The sequence below is a fragment of the Gopherus evgoodei genome, chromosome 1 (assembly GCF_007399415.2).
Source record: "Gopherus evgoodei ecotype Sinaloan lineage chromosome 1, rGopEvg1_v1.p, whole genome shotgun sequence".
In the NCBI taxonomy this organism is placed as follows: domain Eukaryota; kingdom Metazoa; phylum Chordata; order Testudines; family Testudinidae; genus Gopherus; species Gopherus evgoodei.
Window position 1 is genome coordinate 253,754,600 of NC_044322.1, and position 18,274 is coordinate 253,772,873.

The 18,274-nt window shown below is 48.2% G+C and overlaps 1 protein-coding gene across 1 annotated transcript in view; it reads left to right on the top strand.

Moving 5' to 3' along the window:
* Positions 1-1,347: 1,347 nt before the first annotated feature.
* Positions 1,348-18,274, top strand: part of LOC115644644 (sodium- and chloride-dependent GABA transporter 1-like) — a 42,192-nt gene continuing 25,265 nt past the window's right edge. Inside the window, exons 1-6 of the mRNA XM_030549259.1 lie at positions 1,348-1,585; positions 7,276-7,407; positions 8,284-8,384; positions 12,660-12,769; positions 13,222-13,354; positions 14,840-14,974. Of these exons, the coding sequence (XP_030405119.1) occupies positions 1,348-1,585; positions 7,276-7,407; positions 8,284-8,384; positions 12,660-12,769; positions 13,222-13,354; positions 14,840-14,974 (849 nt within the window). The remainder of the gene's footprint in view (positions 1,586-7,275; positions 7,408-8,283; positions 8,385-12,659; positions 12,770-13,221; positions 13,355-14,839; positions 14,975-18,274) is intronic.

Consider the following 18,274-nt stretch of genomic DNA (forward strand, 5'->3'; position numbering starts at 1 on the left):
CTGAGAGGTTAAATGACTTGCCTCAGGCTAGCCTTAGCCACTAGACACTGCTGTCTCTTCACTGCATTATTTTATATTCTAATACTTGCTCTATTATTTTTTGAATTTGCAAATTTTGTTGCCCCAACAAATCTCTCTGGAGGATTGTGAGGATGGTTCTGTTGAGTATAATACAGGCTCCGCTTAGTGGAGGTTAAATTTACCTGGTGCAGGGTGCCAACACAAGGCCAGCGCATGGCTTATGTCCTCTACTTAGGGCCTCAGGTCAATGAGAATCTTCAGTGGGCTTTGAATCAGGCTCTTCTGCCTTATGTTGAGGGCTTCAAAGGGACTTGAGTGGCCCATGCTGGCCCTCAGCACAGGGGTGAATTTCATCTGGAGAGATTGCCAGTAGAAAATGATGATTAGATACATTTGCACAGCAATATTGCGCAACAAAAGAGACTCAAACGTCACAACAAAATGCAGGAGGGTATGCCATGGCACAGGAAGCCATCTTCATGTTGTGACCCCCTTTGATCCGAGCAGTTAGCCAAACGCAGCGTGTTGCAGGTTGTTCCAGTTAGCAGTAGAAATTGGTGATAGTCAGGTATTTCTTTGATGCAGTCCTGTTTATTTACAAAATCCTATTTCCATGAGCAGAGGAAGAGCCAAAGAGGAGACAGTGTCCTGCTTCTCTTACACACAGCCCCTTATCCCCAGAGGCCACTCCCGCTAATCTGCCACCCTAAGCAAAACTTCATTGTGCTGTCCCCCTCCTACCTTCTTAGAAGTTTGCAGCAGAAATTCATTCCCCATCTGCCCCCTGCAACTCTCCCCTGGCCTCCTCCAGCCCCTGGGGCCAGAACCTTCCAGCTCCCTGCAACTTTTCCCCTGGAGCTGCTCAGCTCAACTACAGCAGGACCTGGTCTTTCCCCGCCCAGCCCTCTGCACCATCCTAGCCTGCACCCCCAGCCCTGCCCCCTGCACACCCCATCCCCAACCCTCACCCCCTGCCTGGCCCCCAACACCCTCTGCACCTCCCACCTGCCCCCCGGCCCTGCACCTTTCCAGAGGAGCTCTTTGTGTTGGGTTTGTAATATGGGGCAGCTGGGGAACAGGTGCGGAAAAGTTTGCATGACTTGCTGAAGGCTATACAAAGAGTCACAAGCATTCAGGAGGATGTGGCTCATAGTCCTATGTCCCTATCCCACTGTTTCGGGCAAAGAGCAACTTCTCCCTCTACTGTCTCCTCAGAAGCACCAGCAGGAGCTTTGTCCAACCCACCAGTCCTATTTAATCTGAGATCAGCTGGGACTGAGAGTGTCATTCACGCCCCTCCAACTCATGCAGTAACTGTGAGCAGCGATGGGGAAGATTGACAACACGTCTGTGGAGCTAAATTCGCCCTCCGAGGTGAAGCAGGCAGCCATTGAGGAATTTGAGCCAATCGCCCAAGGAGATGGAAGCACCAAGAAGATGAAGGAGCTCCCAGACAGAGGTTCTTGGAAGGGCAAATTTGACTTCCTGCTGTCCTGTGTTGGCTATGCCATTGGGCTGGGCAATGTCTGGCGGTTTCCATATCTCTGTGGCAAGAATGGAGGAGGTGAGCATAGAATGCTAAACACATGTTTTCCTTTATATCTGCCTCCACCCAGGATGTAGTTAGTGCTTTGAAATTTATCTGCACACTGACTGATCCTTTTCCCTCCTGTCCTGCCTTCAGTGTACCCATGATTCACCACATCAGATATACTGAGGCAGCATAAACCAATTGCCAGTTGAGATCAGGAAGAAATCATAGTAATGCTTTGCATTTCCATACAGCAGTGCCTTTCACCCACAGATGGATCGTAGGGGCATGAATGAGTTAAGCCTCACAACACAGCTGTGAGAGAAGTTAGTATTACTATCCCCATTTTACAGGTGAAGAAACTGAGGTACAGAGAGGTTAAAGTGACTTAACAATGGTCACCGAGGAATTCTGTGGCACAGCTGGAAATAGATCCGTTCTCTTCATGTATCCAGTGTCTTGCTAAGTGCTATCACCTCTTACTCTTCAAATTCCATTAAAATCCCTCTTTTCCTTACTGCCCCCTTGGCTAAATCCCTTGGCCTCACCTTGGTCATCTCTTAAAGTGTGTGAGAGTGATGGTCTCATAGAAGCAGGGCACTCGACTAGGAATCAAGGGAACTGGATTGAATTTCCCGCTCAGCCACAGACTCCTGTGCCTTTGGCAAGTCACATAATCTATCCTGTGTCTCCATTCTGCCTCTAGAAAATGGGGCTATTTGTACTAGCCTGGCTCACGGGGATAAAATCCACCAGTGATTGAGGCACTAAGATACTCCAGTGATGGTGGTCATAGAAGTACCCAGATGGCCTCGATTTTCTGTAGTCCTCTTCTCCCTCTCCACCATTTTGTCAAAGCTCTGCTGCTAACGTCACCTTCCTCTCTCACTGCGTCATCCATGTCACTCACTTTCTCCACTTGTCTCACTGGCTTTCCATCCCTTACCATGTCCAGCTCAAACTACTCCTTGCCTCCAACACTACCAATAATCTCAGCTCCAGTTGTCACTAGGTTCACATTTCCTCTTACTTCCTTCCCCATCCTCTTCACTTCCCCCACTCCATCTTTTCCCAGTCTTGGTTTTTCCCCCTCCAGTCATGCTGCTCTCTGTGCTTGAAAAATCTTCCCTCCTAGGCCACCAGTCTTCTTTTTCCTCTCCTTTAAATTCCTCCTAAAAACTCACTTCCTCTCTGACCTGCTTGTCCTTCTTGTGAGCTCTCTCTCCCACCCCTTCCTCACTGTACTGTTGTCCCATGTCTGACATTGCCTTTGTGTTTCATCTAGTTTGCATGTTGGGGAAAGAGACCCCTCCAACTGATCACAGGTGTCCTGACTCCCTGTCCCCTACACTAACCACTAGACAATACTCTGCCCATAAAATTCTATCACAGCACATTATCGAATCATAGAAATGTAGGGCTGGAAGGGACTCTCAAGAGGTCATCTAGTGCAGGGGTTCTCAACCTTTTTCTTTCTGAGGCCCCTCCTAATATGCTATGAAAATTCCCTGGTCCAGCTGTGCCACAACTGTTTTTCTGCATATAAAATCCAGGGCTGGCGTCAAGGGATAGCAAGCAGGGCAATTGCCCGAGATCCCATACCACAGAGCTGAGATGCTCAGGCTTTGGCTTCAGCCCCGGGTGATGGGCTTCGGGGTCCCTGGCTGCAGTTCTGCGCAGCAGGGCTTTGGCTTTCTGCCCTGGACCCTAAGAAGCCTACCACCGGCCATGCTTGGCAGACTCCCTGAAACCTGTCTGTGGCCCTGGACCTCTGGTTGAGAACCAATGGTCTAGTGCAACCCCTTGCACCAAGGCAGGACCAAGTAAACCTAGACCACCCCTGACAGAGCTTTGTCTAATCTGTTCTTAAAAAAACTCCAAAGATGGGGATTCCACAACCTCCCCTGGAAGTCTATTCCAGTGCTCAACTATCCTTATAGTTAGAAAGTTCTTCCTAATAGCTAATCTAACACAATTAGGTGTGCTATGAGTTTTTACAGCTTCCTCTGAAGTATCAGGCACCGACTACTGTTGGTGACCAGGTGAGGTGGCCCGGGTGTCTCTCCCTTCTGTTCCTATTTTCTTATGTCAATTCATAAGGAATAATGATTTTATGGGGCAGTACTGAGTTATGGGAGAGGTGGCTTTTATTGCTGGGTGTGCCACTCTGTGGGTGCATGATCTCAGACAAGTCACAGCACCTCAGCGAGGCTGTTTCTTCATAACTAAATTGGAGATAATAATAGGTATCTCAGGGGTGTTATGAGGCTAAAATAATTCTTCTCTGCAAAACATGCTGAGCCCCGAGGAGGGAAGTGCCAAGTGTTATTGTTAGTGTTACAAATCCAGCACTATATGATCTCCAACACAGCAGAGGCAGGGATGCAGAGCAATCCATCAGGATGTTCAGAAAATGCTGGATGAGCCTGGCAAATTTGTCAGTTGCTATAAGAAACGTTGCTCTCAGGAAATGTAGAGTCGTGCTCTGTGCCTGCATAGTTTCAAGGCCCCATGCTGCTGGTCCATGCAGCGTATTCCATTGCTGTCTCCATCAGTCACTCCTCTGGTCCTCTTCCAGTCTGGCTTCCATCAAGCAACTGTTTCTGCAGCCTGCCACAGTGAGCAGCAGTGGAGGCTGCTGATGTCTGAAAATAAGCTGGCAAAGGGACACACAAAGCACTGCTCAGAGCCAATTGAAAGCAGAGAGGAAGGATCAGTCAGCATCTGACTCAGAACCGGGTAGGCAATGCCTTCTGTGCCGAGGCTGAGGCACCTCCACTGCTGAGCAGACAGTGGGTGGAACTCCAATTATATATCAGCACATGCAATGTTGAAAGCAAAGTTGTGCTTCCATTACGCACAGGCAAATTGAATGGAATGACAATATTGTCGTTTCACTTACTGCTGTCACATCAGCTCAACTCTCAGTCGATTTGATCTGTATTGTAATCAGGGATACAGTGAGGGTGAGATTCATCCCAGGTAGACATACCCTTAGCACTGAATGTAGCTCAGTAGGTCCTAACAATTGTCTGATGAGAAATTTAGACTGTGCATACCTGATAGTGAATGTTTCTTTAACTGCTTATGACTGGCATTTGACCTTGATTAAGTCTACAAACAATTAATCAGTGGGCAGTGGTGGCCATTTTCTTTACTAATTATTAGCAGTATTGGTTTGTATCACATTAGTGCCTAGAGGCTCCAACCAAGACTGGGGCTGCATTGTGCCAGGTGCAGTACAAACCCAGTCCCTGTTCCAAAAAGCTAAATCTAAATAGAGAAGGGAAACAAGGCGAGGAGAATAAGGAAAAATTATTTTCATTCCAAGAGACTGACTTGCCCCTGATCACACTGGAACAGAACCCAGATCTCCTGAGTCCCACCCTTGTTTTTGCACTCAAAATTCAGTGTGCTCATTTTTAGTTCTACTAACATTTCTCCATGTCATTTCAGCCCAGGGTGTAATTTTCCTCCCAGAAGGTTATAATAGAGTGACCAATGATGCAAGGCCCCGATCACGGTTTGTCCATGTCTAGGATCGACCACAATATGACTGAATACTAATAGCCTCAGAGATTGGATCTGACCTTTCCCAAAGTTCTTAGAAGGCTTGACTCTGATTTCTGGCTTGCGGGCATGCATCGCTAGCTAGAATGCAGCAAGGGGTGCTGATTGGCATGTTTCTATGACAGTGTTGGAGAGGTTTTTTTAAGTCAAGAAGTTGAATATAAGCCAGCACTTTTTGCCAGCTGGGAGTTCAAGCTCACGGCCGTCAAGCTGCTTGCCCGCAGCACACTGACCGTGTCCCCCTGCCACCTGCTGCCAACTTATGTTCCTGAATCACTGCCCTAGATGCATGTAAAGGGGCTTGAAGCCAACTTCCCCCTGTGAGGCTCAGCTGTCTATCCAGCTCCCATTGGGCTTCAGCTGTTTACCCGCTGAGTCAGCAGTCCTGAATGATGTGATGTGTCTCTGCAGAGCCATCCCTAGTGGTTTGATGGAGCCCAATACTGTCAGAGATGGACCCAGCCACAGTGATCCATGATTTTAGGTTGTACAGGCTTGATTATTGCAAACCCCTATACCTGAGACTGAAGATGCAAATTCTGAGAGGATGGGAGGGACCCAGCTAATCCAGAGTGCAGCAGCCCTCTGCTGTGTGACCCTGGGAGGCAAGAGTGTTTCACTGCAGCGCTCCAGTCATATCACTCCCTCCTCGTTAAACAGAGTCAGGGCCACCCAGAGGATTCTGGGGGCCTGGGGCCATCGGCGGCAGGTGGCTCCGGTGGACCTCCCGCAGGCGTGCCTGCGGAGGGTCCACTGGTCCCATGGCTCCGGTGGAGCATCCGCAGGCACGCCTGCGGGAGGTCCACCGGAGCTGCGGGACCAGCGTACCCTCCGCAGCCATGCCTGCGGGAGGTTCACTGGAGCCGTGGGACCGGCAAGCGGCAGGGGACCCCCCACCCGGCGAAATGTCTAGAGCCGGCCCTGTTTGGCAGTGGGGGGCCCTTCTGTTCTGGGACCCGCCGCTGAAGTGCCCCGAAGACCCGCGGTGGGGGCCCCCCGCCGGCGAATTACCGCCGAAGCGGGACCCGCCGCCAAAGTGCAGCTAGCTCTTCGGCGGTAATTCGGTGGCGGGGGGCCCCCATCCCGGGTCTTCGGGGCACTTCGGCGGCGGGTCCCTGAATGGAAGGGCCCCCTGCCGCCGAAGACTGGGTTGCACTTCGGTGGCAGGTCCCGCTTCAGTGGTAGTGCTATGGCGGGGGGTCCTTCCGCCCCAGAGTGGAAGGAATCCCCTGCCAGCGAAGACCAGGAGCGGAAGAAGCTCCGGGGCCCAGCCCCGCAAGAGTTTTCTGGGGCCCCTGAGCGAGCCCGGGGCCCGGGGCAAATTGCCCCTCTTGCCCCCCCCCTTTGGGCGGCCCTGAACAGAGTGCCCGTTCAAAGTCATGGTGCAAATCTTCAGAGCTCAGGGGGTTGGGTCTGAGGTAGCTGAGCAACCACCACTCTCTCCACAATCAGGACCCTCTGTGACAGCATCCATCCTAAGGGCAATAGACCTCTCTACAACCTGTGTTAGACCCGCGAAAGCTGGAGTCTGAGCTTTCTCAACAGCCATCCTATGGCTGCAGAACTGCCTTCCTCAAGAAATCCAACTGACCTCAAATCTCGCTGCCGGCGGGTCCAGCTGCAAGACCCAGCTGGTTTTCCCTAGCTTTTCTGTGACAATAACACAATAGCTAACAAATGAACTAATGGCTAATGCCAAAGACTCCTGTCTGCTGTTGGGCTGATGGGGAGAGAGAGAACAAATTGCCCATGAACTACCAGTTCCTGTTTCTATTTTCTTGCCTGGGTCTCAGATATCACATTGATGAGTGTGGTATGAATATCTAGAATGATGAAATCAGATTGGCACATGGGTGCTTGGGTAGAGGGTGATGGGGATGTGAGAAGAAAGAAGTGATAGAGAAAGATACAGTCCACCACGGAACATACTTGTGCCACTATTGAACAGGGGGATGAAAGCTGGGGGTGGCATAGTTGCTTGAGAACTGGAGCTTGAACAGAGCATTGGGACTGCAGTGTGAACCCGGGGATTTGTGCAGTGACTGTGAGCTGAGCTTTACATTTCTTGGGAAGAAGAGGTGGCCAGGGCCCCAAAAGTCTTGTGGTGATGAGACCTTGCAGAACCTGCTGCTAACAGCTGTTTGTTCTTCCAGGGGCTTTCTTGATTCCCTATTTTCTGACGCTAGTGTTTGCTGGGATTCCTCTCTTTCTGCTGGAGACAGCTCTCGGCCAGTATACCTCTGTTGGCGGATTGGGGGTCTGGAAATTAGCGCCCATGTTCAAAGGTACTGTGCTGTAAGTCCATGATGCTGATGCCATATATCTAGCTTTAGAGCCGAAACCATTTACTGGAATGGGAAGCAGCACCTCAGGGACTGGGACATAAGCCCTTGGGGAAATGGTAGTGGGTCCCTGCAGACTGTTATAGCTGATCTATGGTGTTTGTAGGATCCCCTTCACCATGATGTCTAGGCATCAGTAACACCCCAGCTCTCTGTTTGAATGACCTCTGATAGTGACAAAACACTCAGGCAGACAACACTGCCTTGATGGAGGCAAATGACTGAACGGAGCCACCTGGCATAGCAGGATTGTACTTAACATGAGATGCAGTAAGTTGATAGGGAGGACAGTACTACTGTGTACCAGCAGAACCCTGTTTACTGTACACTAGAAGGTTGGCTCTCTCCCAGTTGGGAGTAAACCTGTTGTTGTTATGTTCACAGTAACAACATACAAGAGGCTAGTGGTGAATTAGAATAAGTGTTTTTATTAAGAGAGACTAATTCAACTACAGGAGCAGGCAAGACACAGCTGGTTCCCCCTCTTTGATTTTCAGAGAGCTCCACACATACAACTCTGCTAACAGCATACTGAAAGACACTATCATTCAATCTTTGAAACATGGGAGAGAGGCATAACACTCGAACAAGCCTTCATTGGCTGATCAGTGAACTTGAGGCACCGTGCACTGTCACTTAGTGATCTCTGTGAGATGATTCACATTTCCTAGGTGTACAAACCTTCACCTCTCCTCCGTGCAGTCACTTCTTGGCTTGCCAACCCCACTTCATCACAGGAGGCTTGTATCCATCTGCTCAATACAACTCCACAGACTTTGGATGGCTTGTGCTGAGCATGCTCTGTTTCTTCTCTCCTAGGAGTGGGCCTGGCTGCTGTGGTTCTCTCGTTCTGGCTGAATATCTATTACATTGTCATCATTGCCTGGGCACTGTACTATCTCTTCAACTCTTTCACTGCGGTGAGTTTCAGCCATTTCTATAAACCTTAAATGGCTCTGTGTAATTTTGACAATTTCTGTTTCTCTCGTGAAATGTGGAGTTTAACATATTACTTGCTGTCTCTACCATGAAATATACAACATACAGTTTACAGATTATGCAAAGGGGCTCGCTTAATGTAGCTACTGGATCTGTTGCTGAGACATCCTATGACATCAACTGTTCTGCATTATGACAGATTTCAGAGTAGCAGCAGTATTAGTCTGTATCTGCAAAAAGAACAGGAGTACTTGCGGCACCTTAGAGACTAACAAATTTATTTCAGCATAAGTTTTCATGGGCTACAGCTCACTTCTTTGAATGCATAAAATGAACACACAAACAGGAGATATTTATACATACAGAGAACATGAAAAGGTGGAAGCACGCATACCAACTGTAAGAGGCCAATCTATTGAGATGAGCTATCATCAACAGGAATCTCCCTCAGACAGAGATAAACACCTACAAGATCTCTATCAAGCATTCTTAAAACTACAGTACCCACCTGCTGAAGTGAAAAAACAGATTGACAGAGCCAGAAGAGTACCCAGAAGCAACCTACTACAGGACAGGCCCAAAAAAGAAAATAACAGAGCGCCACTAGCCATCACCTTCAGCCCTCAACTAAAACCTCTCCAGCGCATCATCAAAGATCTACAACCTGTCCTTAAAGATGATCCCTCACTCTCACAGATCTTGGGAGACAGACCAGTCCTCGCTTACAGACAACCTCCCAACCTGAAGCAAATACTCACCAGCAACCGCACACCATACAACATTAACACTAACCCAGGAACCTATCCTTGCAACAAAGCCCGATGCCAGCTCTGTCCACATATCTATTCAAGTGACACCATCATAGGACCTAATCACATCAGCCACGCAATCAGGGGTCATTCACCTGCACATCTACCAATGTGATATATGCCATCATGTGCCAGCAATGCCCCTCTTCCATGTACATTGGCCAAACCGGACAGTCTCTACGCAAAAGAATAAATGGACACAAATCTGACATCAGGAATAATAACATTCAAAAACCAGTGGGAGAACACTTCAGCCTCTCTAACCACTCAGTGACAGGCTTGAAAGTGGCAATTTTGCAACAAAAAAAGGTCAAAAACAGGCTCCAAAGAGAGACTGCTGAAATCGAATTAATATGCAAATTAGATACAATTAACTTAGGTTTAAACAGAGACTGGGAATGGTTGGGTCATTACACTAATTGAATCTATTTCCCTATGTTAAGTTCACCTCACACCTTCTATGGGTCATCTCAATTATCACTTCAAAGGTTTTTTTTCTCCTGCTGCTGATAGCTCATCTCAATTGATTGGACTCTTCCAGTTGGTATGCATACTTCCACCTTTTCATGTTCTCTGTATGTATAAATATCTCCTGTCTGTGTGTTCCGTTCTATGCATCCGAAGAAGTGAACTGTAGCCCATGAAAGCTTATGCTGAAATAAATTTGTTACTCTCTAAGGTGCCACAAGTACACCTGTTCTGCATTACTGTGTGCTGTGTTCTTTTAGGGAATATGTTCCCTTTATAAATCTTAGAAATCTGTCCCTCTGCCCCACAGCCTTTCACATTCTCGTTTCTGTCTATCATAGTCAGAGAGCAGCAGTCATGGTAATAGTGATATGTTTCTAAAATGGATTCTTCATGAGATTGTCTCATTACCATGGGTTTGGTTGTGAACTTAATTAGACCCTATTTACACTGCTCCCATTCCATTGATTCCAGTGGAAAAGCACTTAAGCACGTGCTTACATCTATCCCCTAAACAGGACAGCATTTAAGCAAATGACTTCTAGCATAGGCTTAAGTCCCACTGACTGCAGCGGGATGCTGTCCTAAATCGGGAAATTGTGCCAGTGTATAAGAGATCAGAATGGAGCCTCAAGTCTGAAGTACATTTCTTCACAACTGAACCATTCTTATCAATCTAATGGCTGAGAAGAGCTCCCTTAGCAATCCATAGACATAAAGATTTCTAATTCCATGGGTCCTGTGGGATTCTATTTTGTTTAGAACCACCTATTAAAATGCTGTACATGTACCATAGTTTAGTCCTGCTTCAGTTTTTATTTGATTATGTTTTCCAGCATCTGTGAAGCCATTTGTCAAAATGTTCTTATGGGTGTAGTCTCCAGTGCCTTCTGAACGCCTGCAGTATTTGTTGTTCTCTCTTAACCCTACATTAGCAATTTGTACAAGCAGGGCCGGCTTTAGGAAGTGCGGGGCCCAATTCAAACAATTTCTATGAGGCCCTGGCAGGGATGACTTAAAAAAAAAATGTAGAAAAACACACGGGGCTTGTATTCACCAGGCGGTGCTCTGAGTCGTTGGCGACACTTCTGCAGTGGGTCCTTCACTCACTCCAGTTCTTCAGTGGCACTGAAGGACCCGCTGCTGAAGTGTCTCCGAAGACCCAGAATAAGCGAAGGACCCGCCGCTGAAGTACTGCCGAAGACCCGGAGAGAGTGAAGGACCGGCCGCTGAAATGCTGCTGAAGACCCAGAGCACTGCCAGGTGAGTAAAAATTAAAAAGGCGCCTCTAGCTAGGTAAAGAATTCTCACTGGGTGCAGGGCCCTCTTAGGCCCGGGGCCCGATTCAGGAGAATTGGTGGAATAGGTCTAAAGCCGGCCCTGTGTAGAAGTGTCAGCTGTTGTGGTCCAGGTAGATCCCCTACATATTCCTGAACAAGACTTTACAACATGGGAGGGCAAACTACGGCCCATGGGCCAGATCCAGCCCATTAGGGCTTTCAGTCTGGCCTGTGGGATTGCCAGCCCCGTGGTGCAGCAGGGCTAAGGCAGGGTCCCTGCCTGCCCTGGCCCCATGCCACTTCTGGAACTGGCGGAAACCACATCCCTACAGCCCCTGAGGGAGGGGAGTTGCCAGTGGGCTCCGAGTGCTGCCCTCGCCTGCAGGCACTGCCTCTCGCAGATCCTATTGGCCGGGAACGGGGAACCGCAGCCAATGGGAACTTCAGGGATGGTACCCACAGGCAAGGGCAGCGTGTGGTGGAACTGCCTGCCCCACCCCCAGGAGCCACTATCAGACATGCTGGTCACTTCTGGGAGCAGCACGGGGCCAGGGCATGCTGGGAGCCTGCCTTAGCTCTGCTGCACACTGCTGTCACCCCAGAGCCGCTCGAGGTAAGAGGCGTCGGGCTGGAGCCTGCACTCTGAACCCCTCCTGCACCCCAGCCCCCTGCCATGAACCCCCTAATCCTTGCCACACCCCTCCTGTACTCCAACCCCCTGCCCTGAGTCCCCTTCTACACCCCTCGTACACCCCAACCTCTTGCCCTGAGCCCCTTCCTGCATATCGCACCCCCTCCCTGCCCCAGCCCTACTTTCGTGGTCCTGTATACAATTTTGCCACCCAGATGAGGCCCTTGGGCCAAAAAGTTTGCCCACCCCTGCTTTACAACCACAAAAGAAGAGTCTGTGTCCCAGCTTTCATCCTGAGCCCACTACACCTTGGAGCAGGACTTTGGGAGTTCTGTCAGTGCTGCCTATGCACCCAAGCAGTACAGACATGACCAATAAAGCAGATCATTATGTGCCTCAAAGTAGAAGATCGGTGATTTGATTCAAGGAGCTCACAGGTATCAGAGCTACACCATCAGTTTTTTTTAAATTAAGTGGAGATGGGTCTGAATCAAAATCTCAGACTGGAGCATCCCAAAAATTTGGATCAAGGGGGTGTTAAATCAAACCCTGTCTGAATTTTGCCGCTCAGGCCCACCTCTAGAGTAAGATAAAGTGGGACAAAAATAAATAAATACCACACAATCCCCTACCCCTGCCACATCAAAAACTCCTTAATCATAGTCCTACCTGGAGATATTCCTCCCTGGGATTGCGCCACTGAAGTGAATAGACCAGAGATGAATATGGTCAGTTGCCTCAGGCTCCGGCTATAAAATTGCACTGTAGATGTTCAGACTTAGCTGTTCCTACCCTGCCCCTCAACTTGCCTCATGTTTCCACACCCCCTGAACACCTCCTACCCTCGAGGAAGTCCTCACATTCCCTCACCACAACCCACAGAATATCCTGTTGTTAGAATGTGACTTTTTAATTCAAATGGAGACGGGAGCAGCTTAACAAACAAGTATGTTCTAAATCATAACAGGGCAATGAAGCAGGGAAACATGACTGACAGAAGAGATCATGTCGAGAACAGAACTGAGCCATGCTTCCCTAACTGTATCTTCCCCTTCCTCTTCCCATTAGGATCTGCCATGGCAAAGCTGTGGCAATGCCTGGAACACAGAGAGATGCTTTTCCAACTACTCCCTCAATGATACCACCAACCTGACCAGCGCTGTGACCGAGTTCTGGGAGTACGTCTCCAGCCTAAGTCAGGTTTCACCACTGCAGGGACCATCTCATCAATTCATGGGGGCTTCTTGCTCATCCGTTTGAAAGTAGCTTTGAAAGTCTCTGTTGGAGGCATGAAGTTGTTTACCAGACCATGCTGAATGGGTGCTTTCTGTCTCCAGAGGGGGCATTCCTGCTAAATGTCCAGTTCACGTGTAGTTAAATGTTCAGACAGAGCAATGAGGGTCAAAACACCTCCCATCATCCATCCTTCTTCCTTCAGTCCATCACACTATATCTCATTTTCTTTCTGACCTTCATGTCTTTTGCCAATGTTTGGGCTTCGACCCACCTTTTGTGCCCTCTGCCCGCATCTGGGCTCACCCCCATCCTTCATTCCTTCTGCCTGTGTCTGGAATCTCAAATCATTCATGTAGATTATACCTTTTTCTAATTCCATGTGTTTTGTCTGCAGGAGGAACATGCACCAGATTTCTGGTGGCCTGGGGGAGCCAGGTAACATCCGCTGGCCCCTAGCAGGCACTCTCGCTTTAGCATGGGTTCTGGTCTATTTCTCCATCTGGAAAGGAGTAGAGTGGACTGGAAAGGTACTTTGTAATAATCTAGCGATACAGTGTTGCCTTTTATTACTGTACTCCTCTCTCATGGTGAAATGTCCTCCAGATTCAATTTTGAGTACCTGTAATTAGAGTTTACTGTGTTGCAAGGAAGAATTGGAGTGTGTGCCATTAAATTCTTTACCTTTCACAGTGGTAAAAATTGCCACAGGAGTTGCGGTATTCTAAGCATAGAGAATACTTCTTAACCATAGCATATCCGGACTGAGTATTGAACTTTCAGACTTTTGGAAAGATTTAAGCCAAGCTTTTAAAAAATTACATTCAAAGCCCAACTTGAAACACCGTAAAGGGGCCTTTGCCCCTCCCTGAGCACCCGCTCTCTGAAACTCAGGTTATTTTAGGGGATCAGAAATTGAGCATCCAGAATCACCTCATACTTTGAGTTTTGAGGATGATCCTCGAAACAGAAACATATTGCTATTTCCTAATGTATAACATTACAGACCAGTACCAGAAAAAAGAAACACCTGAGAAATTGCTTAGTTTGGGAAAATGGTGCTACTGGGATATGTTATGTAGGACGTAACTTGGAGTAATGGGATGACATTAAGAAAAGAGTAAAGTGACTGAATGTCAGAAAAAAATTCTTCACAGTAAACTTTCTTAGGTTGTGAATTAGTCTCCCAAGAATCATGGGGGAAGCACCTTCAGGCAAACTAACATTACTTGAATCATTTAAATAAAGAAAGACAAGGCAAATCACTAGAAAATAAGGGCTAGATTACTTAAATTGGTTACATCTCTGACTTCTTTGGCCCAAATTCATCACTTGTGCAATTCCACTCCTTTCGCTGCAGTTACACCAGGCTCTAATTTATGTGATCAGTAAAGCCTTTTGTCGTTAGTAGAAGAAACCCCCAATATTCAGAAATATTACTTGAAGAGAAACATAACACAGAATATGCAAGAAAAGTCTCAACCAGTTTCTTACAAAAGAGCCATTAGCCCTCCATGTAAACTTCATGGAGTCCATGTCCTTCCCAAATTATCAGTCTTGGCAGGAAGAACTAACACACTTAGGGCATGTCTATACTTACCGTGGAGTGACACTGCGGTGATCGATCCATCGGGGGTTGAGTTAGCGGGTCTAGTGAAGACTCGCTAAATCAACCACAAATCGCTCTCCCATCGACTCCATTACTCCACCAGAACAAGAAACATAAGAAAAGTTGACTGGACAGTTTCTCCTGTCAACCCAGCACGGTGTAAACATCGCAATAAGTCGACCTAAACTACGTCAACTACAGCTACATTCTTCATGTAGCCGGAGTTGCATAACTTAGGTCGACTTAACCCTGTAGTGTAGACCTGCCCCTAGAGTCCAGTTCACTTCTCGCTTACACCAGTGCAAATCAGGAGTAAACCCACTGAAGCTAGGAGAATCAGTCACTGCTGTAGCTCTGAATGTGAGTGCCTCACTACGCAACTAACATCTCCCTTTGTCTCTCTCAGGTTGTGTATTTCTCAGCCACCTACCCTTACTTCATGTTAATTATTCTTTTCTTCCGTGGAGTCACTCTGCCAGGAGCCAAGGAGGGAATTCTCTTTTATATCACACCAGACTTCAGCAAACTCTCCAAGTCTGAGGTGGGTCCTGCAATGTTTAAAGCTCTTACACTGCTGTATTCAAGTTCCTTGGCACTTTGAACATTTCAAGTTTCTCTCATAACCAAAAAACCCTCCCACTCTTAGAGTCTTAGAATCCCAGTAGCCACAGTCTTCACAGTCAGAGACAAAACTGAGCCAGATCCACAACTGGTGAAGATCAGTGGCGCTCCATGGAAATCCTGTAGTATTATCACTAGAGCGATGCTGATTTACACAACTGCAGACGTGCCCCTCTGACAGGCAGATGCTCCATTACACTGATTAGTCTAGGGGCTGGTCCAGACTAGGGGGGGGAAATCGATCTTAGATACGCAACTTCAGCTAGGTGAATAACGTAGCTGAAGTCGAATATCTAAGATCGGATTACTCACCCGTCCAGACGGCGCAGGATCGATGTCCGCGGCTCTCCGTGTCGATTCCGGAACTCCATTCGGGTTGATGGAGTTCCGGAATTGATATAAGCGCGCTCGGGGATCGATATATCGCGTCTAGATTAGACGCGATATATCGATCCCCGAGCAATCGATTTTAACCCGCCGATATGGCAGGTAGTCTGGACGTACCCTAGGGGTAGCTATTTGGGTTGGATAGTGCAATCCTACATGGAGGAGGCAATGGAACCCTACATTGCCCATACCTGCAGTGCTAGATGTAGGTATGAGTTCAGCGTTAGACATAGCTGTTATTTTAGGTGGAAGTGTTTAAATGGCAAGTGATAGCCATATACTGTTTGCCTGCCTCAGTGGGAAGCCCAGTGCAGTAGAGATGCTTGAGAAGGCAAGTTTCTCTCTGTTATAGAGTAACAATTCCTTAGAGGTCTGTGAGGTCACTCGTCATGCACACGTGATGACAACTGAATAGTTCTGATTGTCTAGAGCTCCCAATGGTCCCTCTTTGTAGGAACCACTGCACTGTAACAGTATTGCCAATCCATGAGTAAGGCTCCCTGCAAAAAAATTACAAGATTGGTTTAAACATCATGCCATATATATAACAAAAACACCTTCTGTAGTCTTTTTATTAGCCCACGGGGTTTGGGGCCTTTAAGTTACACAGGGGCCACATTTTCCAGCTTTTCTCTGCAACTCTGCAAGCTAGAAACTATAACTGTTAAACAATGAAGGCTGAGATTCTCATGTGATCAGCTAACTCCCGGGGCTGGGGCTTTAAGAAAACACACCAGCTATGGTGACACTTGTGATAAAACACTAGTGTTGGCACTCTTGCTCCAAGTACAGATCTGCAGCAGACCCCTTCCCTTCCCCTTGCATTGTGAAGTGGAGAAAATGGTTCAGAATAATTAAGACACAATCTCAGCCTCACCCCCAGTCTCTGCCCATTTCTGGAACCAAAGCCTGAACCAAAGTATTGTAAAGATTCTGGGATGTTCATTTAGAGCCAGGTTGCAGCTGGCTCTCGGTGTGTCTGCAAGTTGGGGAAGGCGGAAGGAGATCTCCCCTTCTTGTGGCTGATGAAAAGCGTTGTATAAGAGCTAGGTATTATTATTATGCATCTCCCAAGCACAGGGGCTGTTCTCTGCTAGAACCCTCTGGGACATTAGCAACCCCAAGAAGAGAAAGGAGAAGCAAAGGCTGTACCCCCCCACCTCCTCCCTAACCTGTATTGCTGGTTTGATTTGGAGGGGTGTGCTTGTTTCATCCTCCCATATGGAGGTGCAGCATGTGCATCCCCCTGAGTACAAGAGAAATTATGCTTCTGTAACACTGACAGACGCTGGTTGTCGGTGAGCAGGATCAAACCTGGGCCCTTGGAGCTGAGTGCATGAGTCTCTACCACATGAGCTAAAAGGCGCATGGCTCTTAGCTAAGGCTGTAGAGCAAATTTATTAATCTCTCTCTAGGTGGTCTCAGTGCCATTAGATGGGACAGAACACCACACCCAGAAGGTGTGTGGGTTAAATACTTCCCCTAGCTGAGGAAGCACATCCCGAGCCCCCCCCCCCCACGTCTCAGTGCCAGGAGGTGGGTGGGTTACACTTCCATGAGGTAACATGTCTCCACTTGGGACCCCCACCTCCATACCACACAGGCTACTGTCTTAAAGCACAATCTGTCCCTTCACAATTTTCTTCCATTACTGTTCATCTCCACTTGTCTCTGTGCTCCTGAGTTCAGGCTGACTCTGGAAGTGCTGAAGTAGGGGGAGAAAAGTTGTTCTCCTGGCATTTCTGGAAGTGGGAAGTAGTGGAAATGAAGTGGGAAAGCGTGTTCTCTTGAGATTTCCAGTCCTGCCTTGCTGGCCCCAGAAGCTCTGGTTAGGTTGGATAAGCAGCCAACTTTTTAGGTGTTTATGTGAAAGGAACCCAAATTTGAAATCATTTGAGGTTCTCTCGTCAGTAGTGCCAGACAAGAGCAGAGCCTGAGTTGCAGAGTTTAGATCTGGGTTTGGATCAGAGTTTAGTGCTGAGAGCGAGATGAAAGGTAGGAGGAACATGCTAATCAGGGCCCATCTCCAGCACTGATTTTTATTCCTGTTAGTTGCTGTGCAAGCAACCTGGGAATCTCACTGCAGCAGGCTCTTCTGTCCCAGCTAAACAGCATAGGAGTCAATACTGCACAGCCTGAAGGGATTCTGTTGATGGACATTAACATTCATCTCTGAAGTATGTCAGTGCAGTCCAGAGGTGGGCAAACTACAGCCCATGGACCACATCTGGCCTGTGGGACCATCCTGCCCAGCCCTTGAGCTCTTGGCCAAGGAGGCTAGCGCCCGGCCCCTCCCCCACATCCTCAGTTCACCCTGCCGCCAGCATTCTGGGTGGCAGGACTGTGAGCTCCTGTTGGACAGCGCAGCTGTGAGACTGCACGGCAACATGGCTGGCTGTGGCCGGGGCCAGGGGAGGGGAACAGCTGCAGGTGTAATGTATTAAACTGCTCCTCCTAGGACTGTGCTACTGGTAGCCTTTACTGATACATAAGATTGTAAGAAACTGCTATTGTATAAAACTGCTACCTGATGTAGCAAATGCCTACAGGTAGCAGTTTCTTGCATGATAATGTGTGTGAAATTGCTCCATGTAGAAATGTGCTATCTGTAGCAGTTATTGATATGTGTAGACTGGAAGAAACTGCTGTTGTAAAAACTTTAATTGAATACACTACACCAGTCCTGGTGCTCTGAACAGCATGGTAAGGGGGCAGGGAGTGGGGGGGTTGGATAAGGGGCTGTGGGTCTTGGGGGAAGTCAGGTGACAGGGAGCAGGGGGCGGTTGGATGGGGCAGAGCTTCTGGGCAGGCGGTCAGGGGACGGGGGGTTTGG